Source organism: Dermacentor albipictus, chromosome 5 (genome assembly GCF_038994185.2).
Source record: "Dermacentor albipictus isolate Rhodes 1998 colony chromosome 5, USDA_Dalb.pri_finalv2, whole genome shotgun sequence".
NCBI lineage: Eukaryota > Metazoa > Arthropoda > Arachnida > Ixodida > Ixodidae > Dermacentor > Dermacentor albipictus.
In genome coordinates this window covers 102,888,855-102,911,344 of record NC_091825.1, presented here as the reverse complement: position 1 = coordinate 102,911,344, position 22,490 = coordinate 102,888,855, and the positions used below count along the sequence as shown (strand labels likewise).

Sequence of the window (22,490 nt, the reverse complement as noted above, 5' to 3'; positions counted from 1 at the left end):
TACGTGTGGACTCGGGTTTTGATGTGCATGGTAGAGTCGGCACTCAGTTATTGCTTTTTTTATATATACATTTGGGCAGTAGGATGGCTGCATGTTGCAATTGGGGGTGCAGTAGAATAGTGCAAATACAGTGGCATTCCACTTTCAGGGGTGATTGCCGGTAGTTGGTCTCATTCAGTTGGCAAGTGGCGACATAATTAAGTTATACCTAAGTTATTTGAGCTAAAGTTTCTCATCAATTCAAAGGTGAAGACGGGTCTGCATAATATGATCAGCTTTACTCTACAATGGAGCAGAACCAAATCACGAACACGCATTTCCAGGCATGCACACCTTTAATACAAAGTGTTTTTAAAAAAAAAAGGAAGAAAAAAAAAAACGAAGTTCAGGTGTTTAAAATGAGGCTATAAACATTCTGTACATGAGGTGCTGTACAACACTCAAAACGAGAATCCCTGGTCAGAGGTGGTTGGTGCTGAAAAGGCAAAACTGTCGCCGCCAGCTTCAGGTGCGAGGTTGTAATCTTCCGCCTGCAAAGTGGTGAAAAAGAAAAACAATAAAATCTGCTGTATAGGTCGGCCAACAAGATGGGTAACAAAACCTTGCTGCTCAATTTAAGGACACTTTCACTATAACTTGTACCACACTACAAAAAACATTCTAAAATATGTGCATATACAAAACAGCAGTACAGGCAACCAAAAATACGCAACCACTGGGGAACTCCGGCATTGAATACTTGGTTCCAGGATGCCAAGCTCCTCATGCTAGCTACGGCAGCCTTCCACCCAACACTGATGAAAGTTGATCTCATAAGGTAACATGATGAAGTTGGGGTCACTGACCAAGTCATGGGGAAAACACGAGAGACGTTTCATTTTTTTTTAGTGTGACCAAGGAATCTGTACGGGCTCGAAAATGTTTTTCTCTTTGACTTGGTCCGTGACTGAAACTTGTTAACATGACAATATGTAGTGTAGCACCAGCAGACAACACAGGCGTGAAAAGACCTCCTACATACGACGTTGCACATGTGTGGTACACACTACCACTTGCCAACGGCCAGAAAAAAATGACCCCCTCCCTCATGTGCGGCATTCAGGGTACTCACCTCTTCTGAGAAGTACTCCTCAATGATGGCAAGGGAAGCACGGTAGACCTCTGCATTCTCGTGATGCTGTAGAGCCTCGATTTTGTCCAGGCCCCCGGCTTCCTCAATCATCGAGCAGACATGATCTCGCTCGTTCAGCCTCTCACCAGCTGCCAGGAGGTTACGAATGGCATCCAGGGCCACCAGCAGGGTTTTGGGGTCTTGGACGGTGAGCAAATCGCAGACTGGTGGCAGCACACCTGCTTGCAGTGCATACACCGCCTAAAAAAAAAAAAAGAACAAGTCAATGCTGGGGTTTTACATGCCACAACCACGATTCAATTATGAGGCACACCATAGTGGGGGGTGTGCACATTAGATTTTACCACCTGGGGTTCTCTAACGTGCCCCTAAATCCAAGTATATGAGCACCTATGCATTTGCCCCCATCTCATTTTTTTTCTCCCATTAGCTTGCACTGCCTGGATCAAACCAGCAACCTCGAGCTCAGTAGCACAATGCCCACAGCCACTAAGCTACCGCAGCAGGTCATACACCGCCTCAACCTTAGGAACAGGAAGCACAGCATGTTATATTATTTTAAAAGGCCCCTCACCATGTCTGGCTATATTGAGCCGACAAGCGCAGTGCATACAATGTATGCATTGCGGAAAGAGCTAAAATTTCAAGTGAACAGCATTTGCCCCTTTTCCTCACGGCTGCCACGCTCCAGCCCAGAGGGTTGACGTATATGTGCAAGTTCACCTATGTACACGTCTCTGCTGCGACATTGCTCATAGCGACACATGACTGAGAATTATTCAAGGCAACATCCATTATTTGAGTTTGCCTCAATACACAAATTAAAGTTTATAGAAATAATAAAACACATGAATCAAACGTCTACGTGTTCTTGTTTTACTTCGGACTGCAGCAAGAGGTGTACTTCCACGTTTCGTCAGCTTATTCCCACATTGTGCAGTCACGCTCGCAGACACCAAAACCATGTCATTTTCTAGTGTTCCAGCACTCAACCATGCTCAGTGATCCGCTTGTGTATGCCTCGGTGTTTGTGTAGCACTCACTTATGCCGCTAGTCAGGTGTTCTCGTGCATAGAGCGCAAAATCGTAATAAATAAGACGAACTCAACAGCTCACGTGCAACACCGTCAGTGGAAGTACACAGAAAAAAAAAGCGAGGAATAGGAGTTTATTTGACACCACAAATTTGCGTTCTTGAACAAAACTTAAGGGGGGACGCGGGTGTTGAAATCGTGAAAAATGGTCAAAAACAAAAATTGCGTTTTTGAAGTCTTTAATGTCCCAACTATGCCTCTACAAAATATTATGGCTCAATTCCTACTCTATGAGCCAAAATTGAACGCCAAGCGCAAAGGTTTGCCTAATTTTCAAGCTGCCGTAGCTCCGCGAGACGCGAACCGATCGGCGCCATCTTGGTCTCGTTTGAAAGCTGGTTTCCCGCGCCCCTTGGCACGCTGTAGACCCTCATGCAGCGGAGCTTTGCTTGCTTGAGCAACATGCAGCAAGGTTTTTCACACTACATCGGCACTATAATCCATTTGTGCTATTGTTTTGGAAACGGACCATTCCAGTCCACGAAGTGCACATAAACAATTGCATACTTCCAATACTCTTGCCTCACGGTAACAAAGAAACACGGCACTGGGGAAAGTAGCCCATAACAGCTTCACTGTAAAGAAATGCGGGGCCCATGAAGTACCGTAAAAACCGGACTATAGGTCGGACCGGAATATAGGTCGATCCCCCAACTGACGAATTCTAAAAATGAAAAAAATCTTTTTCAGTGGCAAAAGTACCGAAAGACATGACACCCTTACCTATAAACAAATGCGACTCAGCGGGTTGCACAATGGTGACAGTATTTATTTTAATGCTGCTCGCATGTGCACCTGGCCAAGTTTTTAGCGGTATCGCGCGACCATCGACCCGCGTGCTTGTCAACACCGTATTAACGGCGCTGAGCAGCGAAACAAACGAGATACGCACATGTGTACACATGCCCTTACTTTCGCTATTTCGCCGCTCCGTGCCGTGATGATAAAAGGTGCTGACAAACACGCGGGTCGACGGTCGCGTGATACTGTTAAAAATTCGTCGGGTGTACAGTACACAGAAGGGCACGAAGTCCGCAAGCGCTCCTCTGAATCAGAGCAACACGTTTCGTTTGAACAGAGTCAGATGACGAGTGCTTCTCGCTGTCCAGTCCATAGGCGCGTGCGATCTCTACCGCTTTCAAACGAATGCATTCGACATCACGCAGCGATCTTACACGCAGCTCTCGGATGGACTCCGCAACCTTGCTTTCCAGTTCTGCAGTCCGCTGCGATCCGGCCACGAAATGACGTTTTCTTTTGGTTGCTGCAAGTTGTAATACGTTGCTTTTGCCTCCGCCACTACCGAATGCTATTTTTGGATACTCCAAGTTCGCGCTGTGCCGCCAGGTTGCCGTGGGCTTCCGCGTACTCAATCGCCTTTTTCTTGAAGGCGACGGTGAATTGACGTCGGCTTCCGCTCATTTTGAAACAAAATGAAAATGCAGCCTTTAATTAATATAACTTTGCAACAGTGGAAACGCAAAATGCCGGTGCCACAATGTCGCCACGCCCTAGAATAAAGAACCAACGCCGCGCTGCTGATGATGGCGATGGCGAAGGCGGCTGTTTACTTCGTCCGCCCATTGTTGCAAGACTTCCGTAGTTTTTCCGCCAATGTCCGGTATATAAGTCGAGGGTCAACTTTTCGCGATGGTTTTTTGAAAAAAAGTTCGACTTATGTTCCGGTTTTTACGATATGATGATCTTGAAATACACTTGGGCATAAGGCATGTTGATTATAGCTGGAATGGAGCTACCAGACAACTTCCCATGCATGTATGAATGCTGCGACGGTGAGCTGTACCATCCGCACAGGTGATGATGAGCTTGGCTCATAAGTGATGAGAGATTAAGTTGTTTTGTCAAGATAAAGGTAACATCAGGTTTTGTACACATCAGACTGACTGGTGTAGAAGTCAAAATTCCCACTAGATGGCAGGCCTTGAACACTAACCAGCTTACAATCTGCAACTGCAACATATGCACTAAAATGGCTGTGTGAAAGCGAGATCAGTAGAAAGGAAAAGAAAGGCAAAAATTTTACTTGCCAAAGGTTTAGACAAACATTCAGGCACACAATAAGTGCTCTCGGAGTGCTTCACACGCATCCCAAGATCAGGTGTGCCAGGCTATAGCCGAACCAGAAGAGTTGAGTTGAGTTGAGTTGAGTTGTTGTAGGCTACTGGTGGGTTTAGCCTTGCAGTTGCTGCCGGCAATTGCTCCACCGTAGCGACACTTAAAATAATTAAATCACGTAATCCGACACAGACCTCCCAATTACAAATGTTCACTCCTCAGTTCACCATGTTGAAGCCAAATCCGTGTCCTGTAGGTAATTTAACAGCAGGCGAGAGACCTCCTTCCTACACAACCGGTTCCCGCGCGGGAAAACTATGTCCTGAAGCGAACTGTGAGGAAGTCCGGTGTTCTTGAGAGATCCGAATAACACCCTCCTTTCCGCGTTATACACAGAACAGCACATTAGGTAATGTTCTATATCACCACACACACCACACGTTGAACATAATGGTGATAACGCCAGGCCAGTCTTAAACATCCACGCAGGGGTACGAGCAGAGCCCGTGCGAATGCGGAGCAGTAAGGTTGCTTGGTTTCTTTGGAGACCCTTGATCACACATGGCTTGTGAGGTGAGCTCCACAAAGAACTGAAGTGGCACGACACCGCTTCTCTGAAGAGTCTCCCGTCTTCTTGAGGCACTTTTCTCGAAGGATACCCAGACAGCGCTCTATGGGCGAGGCTGTCCGCCATCTCGTTGCCTATGATACCTATGTGTGATGGCACCCATTGGAATCGTATGGAGAAGCCTTTGACACTGAGATTTTGCACCGAACGTAGGGAGCTTAGAGATAAGGCATCAGTAGGGAATCCGTGCTCTAATCTTTGAAGGGCGGATTTCGAATCTGTAAGAATGACCACAGGTTGAGGCGTACAAAACCGTAGCTTTTTGAGAGCTGCCTCAATGGCAACGCTTTCGGCCGTTGTGGAGGACACGACTGCAGTGAGGCGAACGGACCAATCAAAGTTCAAAGAGGGAATGTGAAAAGCAGCTGCACTAGATCCTCTGACCTTGTCCACAGAGCCATCAGTAAAAATTTGAAGATGACGTGCATATTCCGTTTCAAGATGTTCCAGTACGAGCGAACGCGTTGCTGCCAAAGGAGAACTCCGCTTAGCACGAACGTGAGGAACTGCCAACGAACTATCGAGGCTCGCGAAAGACCAAGGTGGTTTCGACCTCTTAATTCGACCTCTAGCGTCAAGACCCAGGTAACCTAGAGTATTAAGGGCCAAGTACGCTCGGGACTCGGATCTCTTTCGAAGGCGCTGTAGAAGGGCTCGGCCAGCTGCCGTCTGTTTGAGGCGGCCAATTTGCATCAATAACCTTTGTGAAGCGACTAAGCTAAGAGGTCTCGATAGAGATTCATAAAGTACTGCATTGTTAGGAGCAGTCTTCGGAACGCCAAGAGCCCTTCTTAGGCCCTTTCTGTGCAGAACCTCAAGTCGTTCCAGCTGTGATATCGATGGGGAAATTAAAGGGAGCTGATACATTATTCGACTCGTCACTAGTGCATCGTGCAACCTGATCATTGAAGAAGGGTGATTTCCCCATTGTTCACTTGCAACTCTACGGATTACATTGAGACGCGAAGATATCGATGTCACAACCGAGTCCACAGCTCGTCGCCACTGTAGGCGGTAGTCGATAATGACTCCCAAAAAGCGCTTGTGTTTAAATTGTCGAAGACAAGATTGATTAAGGTCTATCTTCAGCCGCGCATACCTTCTTCCTCTACCTGGAAACATTATGAAGCCAGATTTTTCCACCGAGAGAGTCAACCCCACACCTTGAAGGTAATTTTGAACCGAAAGTAATGCCTGTCGAGCTATCAGAGCTAAACGCTTGTGTTGATATCCGGTTAACCAAAGACAGATGTCGTCCGCGTATATCAACATATGGACATGCCTGCAAGAAGAAGCAGAACTTTCCACATTTTATGTGCTGGGGGAATTGGAATAAGCGAAATTTTTATGTCTCTGATGTTACCATGGCTGAACGACAGTGCACCACATGAATGTCAGCACATGTACCGCTGGGGTCCACTCCGCATACAATTACTCTCTCAATTACTCTCTACAAATCAACTGCTGGATTATCTTGACATAGCTTACAAAGCTGAAACCGGAACTGCTGTAGAGCCACTCTATCAAACCAACCAGGCAGAAACGATGATGATGAGTGGGGTTTTGCAGTAGCGCCACTTCGTGAGCAGCAAGGAGGCTCCGTTCAAAACAAAAATGGCATTCAGCAAGTCGAACCATGCGCCAGTCAGAGTCGGTCCATGGTGCTCTTGATCCAGTTGGCTCAAGGAGTGTCCGAAAAATCAGACGAGAGGTTGCAAGGTGTCGGAACTTTCGGCAGTTGTTATACATTATGGTCTATGGGGAGAATGGCAGTGCCGCGCAACAGACCGAATAATCGAGCATGTCCGAATTTTTTGGGGTCCGGAAAATCAGGCGGCGACTGTATACTACTACCACTTTCAGCACCACTCCTTTCCCTCTCCTCATAAGCCATATCCTCCTCTTGTCAGTTCAGCTACCACTGTCGCTGACCACAACTAAAAACTAGGGGTGCGACAATATGCGAAAAATTCAAATGTTATATTATTATATTCGTATTCGAAACACATATTCGAAAATGTTCACATATTGTTTGATACGAATATTCGAATCAAATTGCATATATTGCTGGCTGTGCACGAGCAAACACTGCTTTTAGCATGTCTTTATCTAAAAATATTCGGGCAATTTTGTGCTAATTTTGTGATAACTGCGTTATGCTGAAAGTACATTTAACCTTTAAAAGCCTATACTTTGCGGAAAAGCCAGCTTCTCAGTAGCAAGGGGCACAGGTTTGCGAACAGTGAGGGTGCATTTTTTTTTTTTTTTTCAGCGCCACTTTTAATTCTGGGCTTGAGAGCAAGTGCGATGAGTGACGACTGACAGAGGGTCAAATACCTCCGAGTTTACAGGCACTTGATGCGGCATAATAAGGCTAAATGGGCTGGGGTGCGTTTGGCAGGCATTCTCAGATCATGAACAGCAGGTTGCCACTAACCCTCAAGAGAAAAGTGTGTAACGGCTGTGTCTTACCAGTACCCACGTACGGGGCAGAAACCTGGAGGCTTACGAAAAGGGTTCTAGTTAAATTGAGGACGACGCAACGAGCTATGGAAAGAGGAATGATGGGTGTAACGTTAAGAGATAAGAAAAGAGCAGATTGGGTGAGGGAACAAACATGAGTTAATGACATCTTAGTTGAAATCAAGAAAAAGAAATGGGCATGGGCAGGACATGTAATAAGGAGGGAAGATAACAGATGGTCATTAAGGGTTACAGACTGGATTCCAAGGGAAGGGAAGCATACCAGGGGGCGGCAGAAAGTTAGGTGGTCGGATGAGATTAGGAAGTTTGCAGGGACAACATGGCGACAATTAGTACATGACCACAATTAGTACATGAGTGGGTTACGCCCACTGCAGGCCTTTGCCCTGCAGTGGGCGTAACCAGGCTGATGATGATGAATAAGGCACTGGCTGGCGAGGTCAGCTAGTGGGAATTGCTAAATTTTCCAACATGAGCAAAATACCCTATGTTTTAGTATAACGGCTTACCAGTCTCGTTTTTTAACACTGACAATGCAATTGCAATGTTTCAGCATAACAAATTAACCCAACTTGCTAATAAATGCACATGCATATCATTATTCGATATTCAAAGCTAAGTATTCGTATTCTATTCGTATTAGAAAATTTTGATATCCGCACACCCCTACTAAAAACCTATAGGATGCTAGACAGAGGCTCCCCATAAATAAAAGAGCGCGAGAGAGAGAGAGAAAAAGCTGCGATTTCTCACCTGGCTGAGGGAGCCACCCGAGGTCAAGTTGGTGACAGCCCAGACGGCCTCCTTCTGGCTGCGGGCGTCCCCTGTGGCAAGCACCTCAATCAGAGGCTCGATGAGGCCAGCGTCCACGACGGCCTGGATCTGTTGCTCAGTGCCTGCGGTGATGTTTGACACTGCCCAGGCGGCCTCCTTCTGCAGGTTCGACTTTGGATGGCGCAGCAGGGCACGCAGAGGCACCAGTGCGCCAGCGTCGATTACGGCCTGCGTCTGTGCGTCGCTGCCCGTCACTATGTTGCCCAGGGCACGCAGGGCGGGCGTCACCACCGACACAGGGTGCTGCCCGCCGCCCAGCAGCTCCACCAGACGGGCAACCACACCAGGTTGCTGCACAACTTCTTCGATCTGCTCGTTGGCACCGTCCGTCAGGTATGACAGGGCCCAGCAGGCATCTGCCACAACCTCCCGGTCTGCACAGTGAAAACTAGGGTTGGCCACCTGCCCAACTTCTAGCTGGCGCAGCCTGTCTGCACCTCTGCCAGTGTTTCTACTTGACTGTTTCTATTGTGTGTTGCATGTGCTGCTGGTTGCTGATAAAACCTTCTCGTCTGCATGTGCTTGCTAACTTGAAAGTCCTGCCTGAGTGAGCAAAAACGGCACTTTGTATGCACAGCAACAACATCCTCCTTAAGTGTCCCTAGAGCTTCACTTTGTACAGTGGAACCCCATTCATACGTTTTTCACCGGACCAGGAGAAAAAAAACGAAACAGCTGGGAAAATGCAACAGTGAGGAAAGCTCCGAAAATGAATGAAAAAAGTGCAGCTTCAACTATAGACAATTTATTTCCACAGAGTGCGCTTAGGACTTAAAGTCTAGAATGGTGGCTTGCCGTTTCTTTCGCTCGCTAGAAATCGCCACACGTTTCTCAATAGCCTGGAAGGCCGCATTGCTGTCAGCGTCGCTGTGAGGTGCGACGTACCTGCGAGAAGGTCCAGAGCCGCGACGGCTTCTCCAAAACTAGGATTTGACAACTTCCCGGCATCATGCGGCTCGTGCTCCTCGTCGTCACCACGCCACGGCCATGGTAACGGACGAAGGAATACCGTATTTACTCGCATAATGATCGCACTCGCGTAATGATCGCACCCCAAACTTGCCGCAGCGATATGTCGTGTGCTAAGTCTAGCTAATAATGATCGCGCTTACCATCTGTCGAATGCTACGCGAACGACTCGTCAAGACAAGCCAAGCGGCCTGCACGCACCAAACATTCTTAAGTAGATGCCTCATTTCATTACTTTCGTCACTTTCCGCACATCTATGACAAAATGAGGTACAACCAAACTTGCCTTTATTATGGGTTGGCTTTATAATGGTTGATCTCAACAAAAACAATAAAGGCGCATTTCGACTCTTTTCATCTGCTTTTGTACTCGTGAGCACGCAACAAATCGCGCGCGGCAATGATAGTAGCCACGTTTACTCTGATACGATAAAAGTGCACCCTATTCATACGCCGACGCTTGTAACACAGCTAAGATATTCGTCCACCCTTAGCGGAAACGTGCCGTATTAGGATAGTAGTGAAGACAGATGTCGCAGTTTCCGCAGCACGTCACCCATGCATTTCTATGTCACTGGCAGCTAAGCGCGCCCACCTGTTTCTGTCCCCTCAAAGTGGACATGGCTACGTTACTGCCGCAAACTTGCCGATATTAACGATATTATTCATCACTGATACGGAAGAAACTGTTTCAATACACGTAATGTACTCACGAGAAGAAAAAAAAATCGCGTTCGGCGCTCCCGGCTTGCTCCGCCGGCCGCCATTTTTGTTTTGGTGTCCCGCACCCGCAATCTCGCATCCCGCAGCAAAAAAAAATTTTTTTTTCGCGGTAAATTCAACCCGCGTAATGATCGCACCCCTGAATTTGCGTCAATTTTTCTGACAAAAAAAGTGCGATCATTATGCGAGTAAATACGGTGTCCGTGGGAAATTTTTCCCTCTTTGGCGTAATCATGCTAACGTGCTAACGTTTGTTTAGTATTGCTGTGGAGCGCGCGCATACGAGCAGCCCGGTTGCACGCAGCGCGGCGTGGTTTTGCGAGAGATGTAAACAAGAGAGGAGAGCTGGCCCGATAGGCAGAGCAACGCCATGAGCAACGCCAACTTCCGGCTTCACTTTAGCTTCGCAAAGGGTGACGTCAGGGCCTCTCCGGAGTTCCCTTCCTCTGCGAGTCGACCCGTCCAACAACCATGCGGTGACCATAATCACAGTGATGATAGTGAGAGCATTTTTCACGAATGGCCACCTAGTGGCGGCCTCTCAAACTGGCGTGTAGCTACTTGCAGCCAGTTCCATAGCCAAGCCCGGCCAAAACTCGTCAAAAGCCAAAATGGCGGTTAGAGCGCGTTGCCTACTTCGGCCCAGGCAGTTTCGGGGTGCTAAGTTGCGACCTATCATGCGGGAATGTTTTCACAGCTACTACGTAACAGCGGGGTTCCTTATACATTGGATCCTATGGAAACTATGCCGGGACCAGATGAAAACGACGTAGCAGCCCAGAAAACGCAGCAGTGAAGAACGTAACAGCGGAGTTCTACTGTATAGCCTTCTAAACATTCTGTTTGCCATTCCAATACAATAAAACCTTCTCAATTCAAAAAATTTGATAACTCGGACTCGTCCTGGTCCCGGGGCAGGTGTGCACATTTATTAATGCAATCATCCGTGTTAATTCGAAGTTATTTGGCAGCACATCGCTTAATTCGGTCAACTGTCTGAGCTTGGCGAGTGCCGAGCGCTGCAGAAGAGCAATAACTACGCTAGCGTCCAACCAAAACAAAGCAGCGTTGCCATAGTCATCAACGGAAATCGTACGTGAATGGCAGCAATGCCAGAATGCTTCGTGTTTAGTTGTGCATTTCAAGGCTTTTATTCATGTGTTCACCGCTATGCATAACACCATATTGGCCGTGTGCCTTCATAACTACGTAGTCGCCATTCATGATCACATCGATAGCAAGCACATCCGGTTTATCCGCAGCGGTTGCAGCAAACAATTTTGTTTTAACTCGGTGCACACATGGGCAGTGCCTTCAGAACCACAAAGTTGCCGGCCACGATCGCACCGATAGCGGCCACGGTTTTGACCGCAGCGGTCACGGCAAACAGTATTTTCATTTTGACTTGGTGCGAAGCTTTGTCAAGGATGAAAAGCAGCAGCAACGTCGCAATGGACAAACAAGCTGTTGGCGACCTGCTCACTGCAAAAAAATAATTGGGTTAAGTACACAGTACAGAAAAGCATGTCTCAGATGAATACATGCACTGCAGCCGCGCTGCAAAGGAAGTCGCGAAGCCTTCGTTGCTGAGAGCACTAATCAATCACGAGATCACGAGAATTGCAGCATCCGCACTGCTTTAGTGCAGCACAGAAGCAGCATATGCCAATTCATTCAGTAAATAAAAGCATATTGACGTAGTAAAGCATTTGTTTAGTTTTCTTGATACCTTCAATAATTTGGCATTTGGTTAATTTGGACACTGTTTACAATCGTGTGAAACCTAAATTAACAAGTTTTTACTGTAATTCCATATGCTTCATGTATGCATAATTATTGTGGGATCTATGTAAATGCTGCATAATTCCTATAAGAATCATACAGAAAATATGGTAAATTTTGAAAAGCATATGGAAAATTCCAGTAGGGACTTTTGAAGCCTCAAAAGCGACTATGCCATACAATGCAACACAATATTTCTGCCATGTATTCAGAATGAACACTCAATGCGCAATAGGAAGGAATGGAACAGTCCTGCAGGTAAGTGTTGCTGTCAGTGACAGGGACACATACCAGTGTGATGGATGAGCTGTGCCAGAGTAGGCAAGCATTCACGGATGGTCTCGAAGGGTGGAGGTGGGTTCTTGTTACGGCACAAGTTGGAGAGGGACCACGTCACATTGCGGATGAATGGTGCCTGCAGCAATGTCCGTGCATATGTGACGATTAGCAACCAGCACAGCAGGCCTCCCACTGGTATGCCACTACAGTTGACTGCACTTTAATCTACTCCATTGGATTGTGATTAACTGTTTCCAATGTTATTTAAACAAAGAAAGCAATGCGGATGAGTGTCAGGATGCCCAGTTTCACTTATGACCTTTTTCACTGGTCGATTTGGAGCAGGATTTCTTGCTCCATGGCAACGAATCCAAATTTCACTGGTCTATCTGGAGAGGGTTCGTGTTTTCTGCTGGTCGCGTCACTTCCGTCTTCAAGCGAAATCTGTACCTTGGCGGTACGCACGACATTGTGTTGCTTTGCAAATTGGCTGCATTCGGTGCAGCCGTAGAGCTCGCGTTTAGCGGTGAGAGGTCGGACGATAGCGGTTACGAGGTGATGCAGGTGCTGTACGAAGCCTATGTACATTGTCCATGCACATTGTTCATGCACAATCCTTGCAGGCGCGAAATCGAAATGACGGACTGATTGCTTCAGTCAAATTACGCACAGGGGACGGAGACTTTGGTTACCGTGGAAACGTAGAGGGCGGAAGTCGGGCACAGTTTCGGAACCAGTTTATGTGACATGTACGTAGACTTCCTGTGTGATCCCCCGCAGAGCGTTTTTTGCGCTCTGCTGGCCAATTTGGATTTGTGAAAACCTAGCGCTCGCTCGAGGATTTCGGCGGCCACTCCAGATCGACCAGTGAAAAGCACCATTATACTGTATTTACCCAATTCTAAGGTGCACCTTTCTTACCCTGCAAGAAAACAAGTCTGAAAATTGACTCATTACAATCAAATATGAAACTGCATTCGCAGTGTTGACAGCACTGTACTGTCTGAGCCAGTGTATCGTCACTGTTGTTGCAACATAGTGACAGAATAATATTTTGTACATGCCTGCAGCAACTATATGGCACTTTTACTACAAAAACTAGTTCAAAAGTAAATTACTTTAAGCACTAAGCAGGCGCCAATGAATTGCCAATGCATTTCTGGCATTCAGGAGATTCGCATGCATCTCGTCACCCGACAGACTGGTTATCAAGGCTTTGGCCACCATACCGCTCACAATCGTCGCAAAGTCGTTCCAAAAATGCAGAATATTAAACACAATAAACTGCATCGAAGATTACATGCCAAACAGTCAAACCTCAACATAACGTAAGTGTGCATGCCATGAAAAACTTGAATTGCAAGTTTTGTGGATTCAAGGATAAGTTTCAGCACCACACTATACTGTACACTGGTCCATATGGACACTCCCCAGCTAGAAGAACACCAACTGAAGGCAGCATAACAGGCAGTGAAAGACACCAGGGAGATGGAGTGTACTGCCCAGCTAGAAGAAGAAAAACACCTGAAGGAGACGCCACACGGCGTGACGCCGTCTCCCAAGGTGAAGCAAAACCTGTGCCACGGAACTCATGAACCACTGGCGTTCAAAAGAGCGCAGGCAACCCTGTCTCAGTGCCAAAAGATGACAATGAAGTGTATGGTGCCCTCTATCTGCCTTTTGAAAGAAGCTATTGGAAATTACATAAGAAAACTTCAGCGCAGTAGAGGTTACAGCTTGAGTGTTATTGTGAACAAACATTAGAAAGAACTCGGAAGCAATATTTTTTGTAATTTGGGCAGTAACTAGCATATATAATGTGGTCCTGTACAGAGGGTTGGGGGCCAGAAATTTTCAGCAGTAAAAATAATTTCCTTTCCAGGACATTCCCGGTGGATAGTATCTCGTCAGTAAGCACTTGTAAACAAATTGCAAGAAGGTCAGGCCACAATAGCGCGGTTATGAGCACCAGCATATGCAGTGCCGATCGCACGGAGAGTAATGCATCGGCGTGGCTCGTGGAGTCCCCGAGATTGGAGAGTGTTGGTCACGCATCGCTGCAAATCTTGGATACCATGGCTGGCGGCGCGTAGTGCTCGCAGGCATCATTAGATGGCACCCACAAATTAAGAACGAAAGAGTAAGAAGTTACAAATACTTGTCCTGATAAAAAGTAATGTTGCCTTTTTGCCAGAAATGCAGAGAAAAGGTTCCTAGTTTTATTGGTGTCACACTCGCTCAGGCAATCATGAACAGATCTCACTCGATCACGAACGCTCCACGATGACCCCCTCCTCCCAACCTCCTTGCTCATGTTTCTCGGAGTGCTCAGAGCTGCCGTGCACTTCACGGCCTCCACAAATTGTTTGCCAATGCCACAAATGGTACAGCAGCACTTCCTGCATACTGCATCGCTGCGCGTGAGCATCGAGGGCGTTTTTGCCGCTCAATCTTTTCACGAAGAAGGGCACTCGCAAATAGCTTTTGCCTCGGCCAAGATTTACTAGCAATATACAGGCTCTTAAGAACATGCTTGAAATTGCCAAAAACCTCAATATAGCAAAACTAAATCATGAAGATATGTTAAACTGCAGAAGAAAACAAATATTTTTCAATGAAACTAGGATCGGCAAATGAAAATAGTTTGTTACATAATGAATTTCGCTAAATTGAGGCTCGTTATATTGACATTTGGCTGTAATACACATTCAGTGATAGAGAGCGGACAGTGATGTCGGTGAACATTACCTCTCCATAAATTTATATTCTGAGAAGGCAAATTCAGCAGGTTGATAGCAAAAACTGAAGGATCTTTTTTTCCCTGTTGGAAAATAAAATTCACTTTAGATTTCAACTGATGAACCTGCATAAACTGGGTGTGCATTAGATTCAGGTAGTGTTAGAATTGGATAAATTGATAAGCGAAGTTGCTTGCAAAAGTTTGCCAATATTTTTCGCTTTTACACCAAATCTAGGAGTTTGGTAATTTCCTTTCAGCGGTGTGCTTGGTATCAATCAGCAACACATGTTACCTTGCTTATTTGTAACTTTTGTAAATTCGTTGAGCGTGTGTTTCGATTTGTCGTGCTAGTAATGTCCGCCTCTTCAAACAAACCAGCTTAAGAACTTTTTTTCATTCAATAGAACTTAAAAACAGTCACCTGTATATCTGTTGCACATTAGCAGTGGCAAGACCATCTTTTGTTTGCTTTGTTATATCGAGGTTTGACTGCACTACGGCTTATTCGTGCGAGGCCACTCACGGGGGTATCTGGCCGGGCAAGTGCCAGCAGGGGCTTGAGGATGCCAGCCTGCAGCACAAGGTCCCGCAGGTGGGGGCCATCGCCTGCAATGTTTCCCAGCGCCCACACGGCCTGCTCGCACACATTGGCATGGGACGAGGCCAGCAGCCGCACAAACAGGGGCACCGCGCCGGCTTGCACCAGCGTGTCCGTCTGCTCAGCTGTTCCAGATGCAATGTTGGTCAGGGCCCAAGCCGCCTCAAACTGCAGCGACGGGCTGCACGGAGCAAGCACCATTACCACAAGAGGCACAAGATGTTCATGCTTAGCCCTTTCTGGGCCAACGATTCTAGTCGGAATCGTGTTTTGGTCGCATAACACAACACCATTCAGAGAAATATGCACGTCAGCAATACTAAGTGCATAATTTGTTGACTTTGTCCCGCAGATAAACGTTTCTCCCCGGTACTTCACAAATGCCCATGTGTTGCATCATGGTGACATTAGGGCTGTGTGCTGTATAGTATCTGGAGCCTGCTGCGTAATTGGCCTTCAAATAATCTGCAGCCGTACTTCACAACACTACAATTGTGAATTGGGAAGTCTAAAGAAACACAAGCTGTTTACACCTTGAGTTGCTAGCAGTTGAAAAAAAAACTTTGAATTAACTGCTAAAGACGCCAGTGGAATCTTTTACTCTTCCCTGTCTTTTGTCACTCATGTGCACATAATAAAATTTTTACTTCATTTAAAATTCTGACTCAAAAGTGTTAAAGTCTCACCATTGACACACTTTGTCAATCAGCAACGCAGTTTCACATGCACCTATTTCACACTACGTGTTGAACTGCTTCTTACATTCTTTTATAGTTAAGCTGCGTCGGAAGAAGACGCCCTCGCTTCCATTGTGTGCCAGAAGAGTGCAGGCAAGGAGGGAACATCAGGAAGATGGGAACGTTAGTGGCACATAAACCTGGTCAGTGGCATAGGCTGTTTCACTGCACGGCCCAGGCTGGGTCGTGCAATCAAGTGTAAAGAAACAGCACACAAGAAGAGCGCTGCGTTAGGAGGATGGCAGTTCCCGAATCAGCCAAATTGGGTCTTTTTTTTTTTTCTCCTCTCTCTTGTGCTTCTGTGACAAAATTCAGATTGCTAGGTACTTCTGGTAAGCCATCATTTGCATTCGGCACCACAACCCATAAAGAACCAGGGAGGTTCATATCTACCCAGCTGGAATGCCAAGAGAAGGGTGCCTTCAACATTATGGATGGCGTTCAGCTCGCAACCCTCTTTGATGAGGGGCAGAGGTAAACAACATCGGGACACACAGCAGATGCTTGTACAAAAGGGAACCCTTTTCAAGCCATACAAGCATAACGTACATGCACAACTCCCAAATGCACCTTATGGCCTAGGCCATAAAGTGCATTTGAGAGTATGTAATTCAACCATTTGACCACCGGTGACTGCGGTAGTTTCCATTAAATGCTGCCTTCTTTCTTTGTGAGAGCAAGGAAATTTTGTTACAGTGGAAGTTAATAAATGGCGTTCTGAACATTAAGTAACAAAATGTCTAATACTTTGTAGCATTGAGGATTTCGTTATACAGCCGACTTCTGTCAATTCAATCCAGACAGAAGGCTCTCGAGTCCCAGTTTGACCTTGGCTGAGCTTGAAAGTCAGATTAACGGAACCAGGCATTTTCTGGGTTTGTACCTGGAGTGGTAAAGCTATCGCTCTAAAAAACCCTCGCTGTCCGAAAACCTGCACCGCTTGCTATTAAGAAGCTGTCTTTCCCGCGCATCTGAGACGTTTAGTGGCTAAGTGTGCTTTACAGGCAAAATTTCGCTAGAAGCACAAAATTATCGCAAAATTAAGCACAATTGTGCCTCAATATTCTTAGATTACATATAAACAAATGCTAAGAAGCGTGTTTGCTCTCTCGCTGCCAGCAATATATTCGACTTAATTCAAATATTCGTATCGAACCAAATATTCAATCATTTTCAGGTGTCTACCTTTTGTATGGAATATGAATATTAAAGAAATAATATTCGATAACATCCGAATATTCACACCCCCCCAGTATTTTACTATTTAACAATAAAATTGTAAAAGCTGCAAGGTATGCACTGCCCATCCCTAGCAGCATAGCTGAGCGATTGCGGTGGCAGAGTTCCTTCAAATCATTTTGGTAAGGAACTATGAAATCAGGTTGATGACCACAGCTGCACAAGGCCACATCTGCACTTACCAAGAGTCATTAGACAGCGCCGACACAAGAACCGGCACAACTCCAGCCTGAATCATAGCGTCTATGGGGGGGTGTCGCTCCCTTGATAGCATCTTGCGCACTGCCTGTGTTGCCATCAGTTGAATGTCTGGGTCTGGGCTGGTCAAACCAGCAACCATTTCCTCCACGGATGCAAAGGAGCCCTGCGCCGAAACCATTGGACATGTCAAAGTCAGCTCTTGGGGGCTAGACTTGCATCACAGGCTGAAGCCAAAGGTACACAAATGATTCAAAATTGTAGAGCCACTGAGGCAGATTCTTGGTGCCATCATTAACAGTATAAAGCTTTAGCAGAGCGTTACTGTCTTACTGTTACCGATACTGGATGCCATGACTGCACGTGCAGTGTTTACTGGGCTCCAATGTTTACCAGGTGGCTCCTGCCAATTTCAGTGACTAACAATATGGCAGTGCCCAGGCCGTCTGCTACAATCCTAATTGGACTGTGTTTGTTGCTCTGTCATGACTGCAGGAAATAAAATGCAAAATCAGCCATGGCTGTCTCGTCTCAAGCCGATGAAGAAGGATTAACTTTGTTTTGTCATTACTGTGATCAGTTGTTTGTTTTGATGCTGCTAGCACTAAAAGGACAACATTGAGGTGGGAAAGTGTCAAATTGCAGCTAACAGATGGTGCCACAGGACTGCGCAGCGTCGATAAATGCTAAATGCATGAGCCGTGAAGATGTGACATCCGATAACATTTGCAGCAGCACTGCTGATGAGAAAATTAGAAACCGGCTCAGAAAAGCTAATTATCGCTGCCTGGTAGTTAGATTCAATGTTACACTTATTGGAGTGGTCGTAGCCATGAATTGCACAAAATGGAGCATATCTTTATGGCACTTGGGCCACATTCTTGCACGATAAGAGCATATATTCAAGCACTCGCAGCCTTTTTAATTTCCTTGGTTCCTTGTATACCAAAATAACCATGCAAGGTACTGAAGGCCACAAGACAATAGAAGCTTTAGCTTTTACAATATTCAGTAACGCAGCCAGACCAGGTGTATTTTCCGTGTTTCCTTGTATATAAGTAACCACACAAGGTACTGAAAGCAGACCGGGTGTTTTAACGGAGTGGCAGAGGTGTAAACTTGAGCTGCCTGCACAGTGCAGCCCAGCTTAACCAGACAAACGCAGATCATATTGCAGAAACCAAGAATATTTCACTTTGCTACTGTGTTAATTTTCGGCCGCAACATGATAATGCCGCTTCCGATGACTTGCAGCAGCAGTGAAGCAGAACACACTTCATTACTGCAACATTAGCTCTGTGTTTGTCTTGACTGACCCTTGCGCCACCATGTGGCTGCACTGTGCAGGTCATTCACGTTTGCGCCTCCGCTCCTCCGGTAAAATGCCCAGTCTGTTTGCATTTACCAGAATACCGGACATGCTAAAGTTCCCTAGTATCCGCGAATGTGTGCAAGGCGACCCTTTGTGCCTCCATTCCCCATCTCTTAGCTTTTCACTTGGACCTGACATCACTATAGTGACCTCATGTAGTGGTGCAAAACCTAACAAAATTTCATTCTGGGGTTTTACGTGGCAAGACCATGTTATGATTATGAGGCATGCCTTAGTGTTGGACTCTCAATTTTCATCACCTTTAACATCTAAATCGAAGTATATGCACATCTTTGCCATTCCCCCCCAATAGGGCTTGAATGCGTGCTCACGCTAGGTTACAGTCCGACATTGCTACGTGGTGCAAACCGGCTTTGTCCTTGACCAGCTTGGCCAACAGACAGTAGCCACATCCAACTAGCACATTCTGAAGCAATATCAATTAAGTCTGCAAAGGCATCTAACCAGGAGCCACCAGGAGTAAGCGTGCACGTGGTCTGACCTTAAGGGGTGACGCTCCTTGAAACAATGTGTTTATTACTTGCACTATAGGTTTCAAAATTCAGCCTATTATAGAGTTTCCTATGCAGATTTCAAATATGTAATTACTTTTTGTGTGGCTGTTATAGTGTGAGTTATGCGATGCACAATGGCAAAACATAGTCATCTTTGCGGGCACTTTTTTATGTACTAAATTTTTACAAAAAGCAATGTGCTGAAGCTTGTTTAGCTCTTTGTATATCATCAAGTGCCGATATCGAGCCAAACAGCATGTACAATTACTAGAACCATGTAAAAAGATTACAGCATTTCAACAAACTTTTTTCCCTCGATTCCCTCAAATATAACCTTGTACTTTTTCAACTACTGCTGGGAGATATTGCTACTTCAAGTACGTACCAGCACTGTACATACCTTGAAGAGCATGTATGCCAAATTTCGTTTGTATAAGACAATTCTAAATGTAAAAGGTTATTTTCATGTGATTGCAAAAAAAATTTGTTCAAGTGCCCTAATGTTTTTTTTATAATTGTAGTAATTGTAGATGCTGTTTGAATAGATATCAGTACTTAGCAGTCTACAAAGACCTAAATAAGCTACACAACAAAGCTTCTTGCAAAAACTTATTACGCAATAAAATGCCCACAAAATCACTATTTTGCCATTGTGTAGGACATAACTCAAGAACTATAGTGGCTACACAGTAACTAATCACATAAGTGAAATCTGCTTGTAATGGCAGATTCTATAAGTGTGTGGATTTTCAAATCTCTAGTAGAAATATTTGAAAATGTTTTTTTCAAGGAGCGTCTCCCTTTAAGTTCTACGCGGCTCGAGGCTAGTTGAGCATTCGAAACTTGTTGAATTTAAATAGAAATTCTGTTTAATTTCTATGTGGGCGGTCTTAGCGTGAGAAGATGATAGGTTCTCCCGAAAGTACATAATTATTAAATTCGAAATTAGATTTTTCCTTACTTCAGCCTGTTTATTCAACTTCGTCATTAAAGATATACAGTAACAGTAGGAAGAAGCGCACTGATCTAAACACCCTTCTTGATTGACGTCAGCAATTGTCCAATAGCAGCCACAAATAGGAACCTGTTATATTATGAAAAAAGGCGTCCAGAAAAGAGAGAAGCAGGGTTCTGTTGAAAATAGTGTCTGAAAGGCAACTTCTCGCTCCGCTTGCGAGCTCCACGTGCCGCGCGCGAGCGCAAAGCTTTGCTGAGATGTTGACAGCAGCATATGCTACCCGTGGACTGTTTTTTACGAAGTCCGAGGGGTGGTTCAATACCACTTTATACAAGGTTGTCTATTGTCAAAGGACCGAATTTCCTAGCTAACAGCAGGTCCTTGTGTGCGCCTTCTAAGAAATTAACTATATATGGAACTCGCCTACTGTGGAGATTTGCCCTTAACACGACAACAGCTTCATCTTATTATACACCAAATCAACTGTGGGAAAATCTTGCAGCTTAACAATTGCAGTGAACAGTAAGCACACAATCTCAGAAAGAAAAAGGTGACACTCACTTTAGCATATGCTAAAGAGGAAAGCCTGTGCGCTCACAAGACATTAGTTGAATTACTCCACATCCTCATTCGAATGAGTTGCTGCTTCCTATTGTTTTCTCCCACCAAAGTTTCTGGGTTCGTGTGCTTTACCTATATTTTAACACTAAAGGTTGCGAGTTCGACCATCAATTTTGGTGCCATTGAATTTTGGTATCGCCAAAGGTTGAGGGTTCGAATGCGTTAACACCAAAGGTCATGGGTTTGACCATCAATCGTGGCACCACCAATTTTGGTGCCATTTAATTTCGGTCCCACCAACGGTCGAGGGTGGCACTATCAAGTTTGCTGCAATAACGCCGAAAGTTAAATTTTACGATAACGCCAGACAAGGTCTTTTTCGACCCATGAGCCACTTAAAGGGTTCGCCACGACATCAGCACGAAAGACGGCGCAAACACTTGCGTCACGCGTGAACACTTGCGTCACGCGGGCAGTTATATAATCATCGAAGCGGTGTCACCATTGATTGGGGAGGCCTATGGGGACACATCAGCTGTCTAACAAAGATTTATTGTCACTGGGCAACCGTGCAAGTCACACTGCTTGTTTACAAGCGCGAGCTGTCTACACACATCTCCAAAAAGCGACGACATTCAAAGGACCGCTAATCTTCGTGCAACCACAACTGCGGCAAGCACATAAGATTGCGGATGATGGTCAAGCAATGGAATTTGGCGCCACCATAACGCGTACCTTGTTCTGTTCGTGTAGTGGACTGACGGGGTCCTCGCTGAAGCTGACATTTCGCCTTTTGAGAATCTGCTCGTCCTTGCGCTGCTTGCGAAGTTCCACGCTGACTTCGTTTCTCCGCCGCCGCATTTCCTGCAACATGACGCCGCCACCGATACAGCCACACGCCCAGCCACAAATGCTGTTGTCATCTTACCTGCTGGTCTTTGCCCTTGTTCTTGAAGTTTACTATTCGGTTCTGGGTAGGCATGGTGAACCTGCACAGCGGACAAAAGTAATCATTCGTACTACGCAGACGAAATGCGCGGCCAAGATGGTCACTACCGAGCTTAAATGACAGATGTAAGTCTTGCAATAGGCGTGCAAGACTCTGACTAAACAACAGTCGTGGCTACATTCCTCGAAGTCAGCAGCACAGTCCCGTTCAACACACCGAAATGCCGCAACAGACTCGGCTGTATGAGCCCTTCACTGCCTTCGCACGTTTCATTCGCTAACCCTAAAGACTGATTACAGCAAGCCTCCAGCGAGCCAGGAGACGGAGCTCTTACAGGTTTTGGTTTTTCTTGGGGAATCACAGCAGTACACGGCGACTAACTCCGGCTGGATCACGCGTGTTCTTCGGAAACGAGGGGCTGCCCGTCAAACTATCAAGTCAGCTCGGCGTTGAAAACGGCCGAGATTTCAAACACCACCAGCGCAGCAGCGCTCAACACCGCAGCCGCTCTCTGATTGGCGGAAGAGCCGATGAGAGACAACCCTGTGGACAACCTCCGATAACGAATAACAGTTGCGGAACAAAAAGATGCTTGCAATGGCTTGCGACCCTAGCGGCTACA

At 46.0% G+C, this 22,490-nt stretch overlaps 1 protein-coding gene across 1 annotated transcript; it reads right to left on the bottom strand.

Moving 5' to 3' along the window:
* Positions 1–316: 316 nt before the first annotated feature.
* On the bottom strand, positions 317–22,392 carry LOC135905941 (importin subunit alpha-5-like). Its single transcript, XM_065437083.1, has 9 exons — positions 22,203–22,392; positions 21,848–21,908; positions 21,655–21,783; positions 17,498–17,679; positions 15,265–15,520; positions 12,014–12,137; positions 8,168–8,622; positions 1,112–1,372; positions 317–530 (listed from the first exon to the last, which is right to left on the bottom strand). Exons 2-9 carry the CDS (start codon positions 21,899–21,901, stop codon positions 441–443), a joined length of 1,551 nt encoding a protein of 516 aa, XP_065293155.1. The 5' UTR covers positions 21,902–21,908; positions 22,203–22,392; the 3' UTR covers positions 317–440.
* Positions 22,393–22,490: the final 98 nt, after the last annotated feature.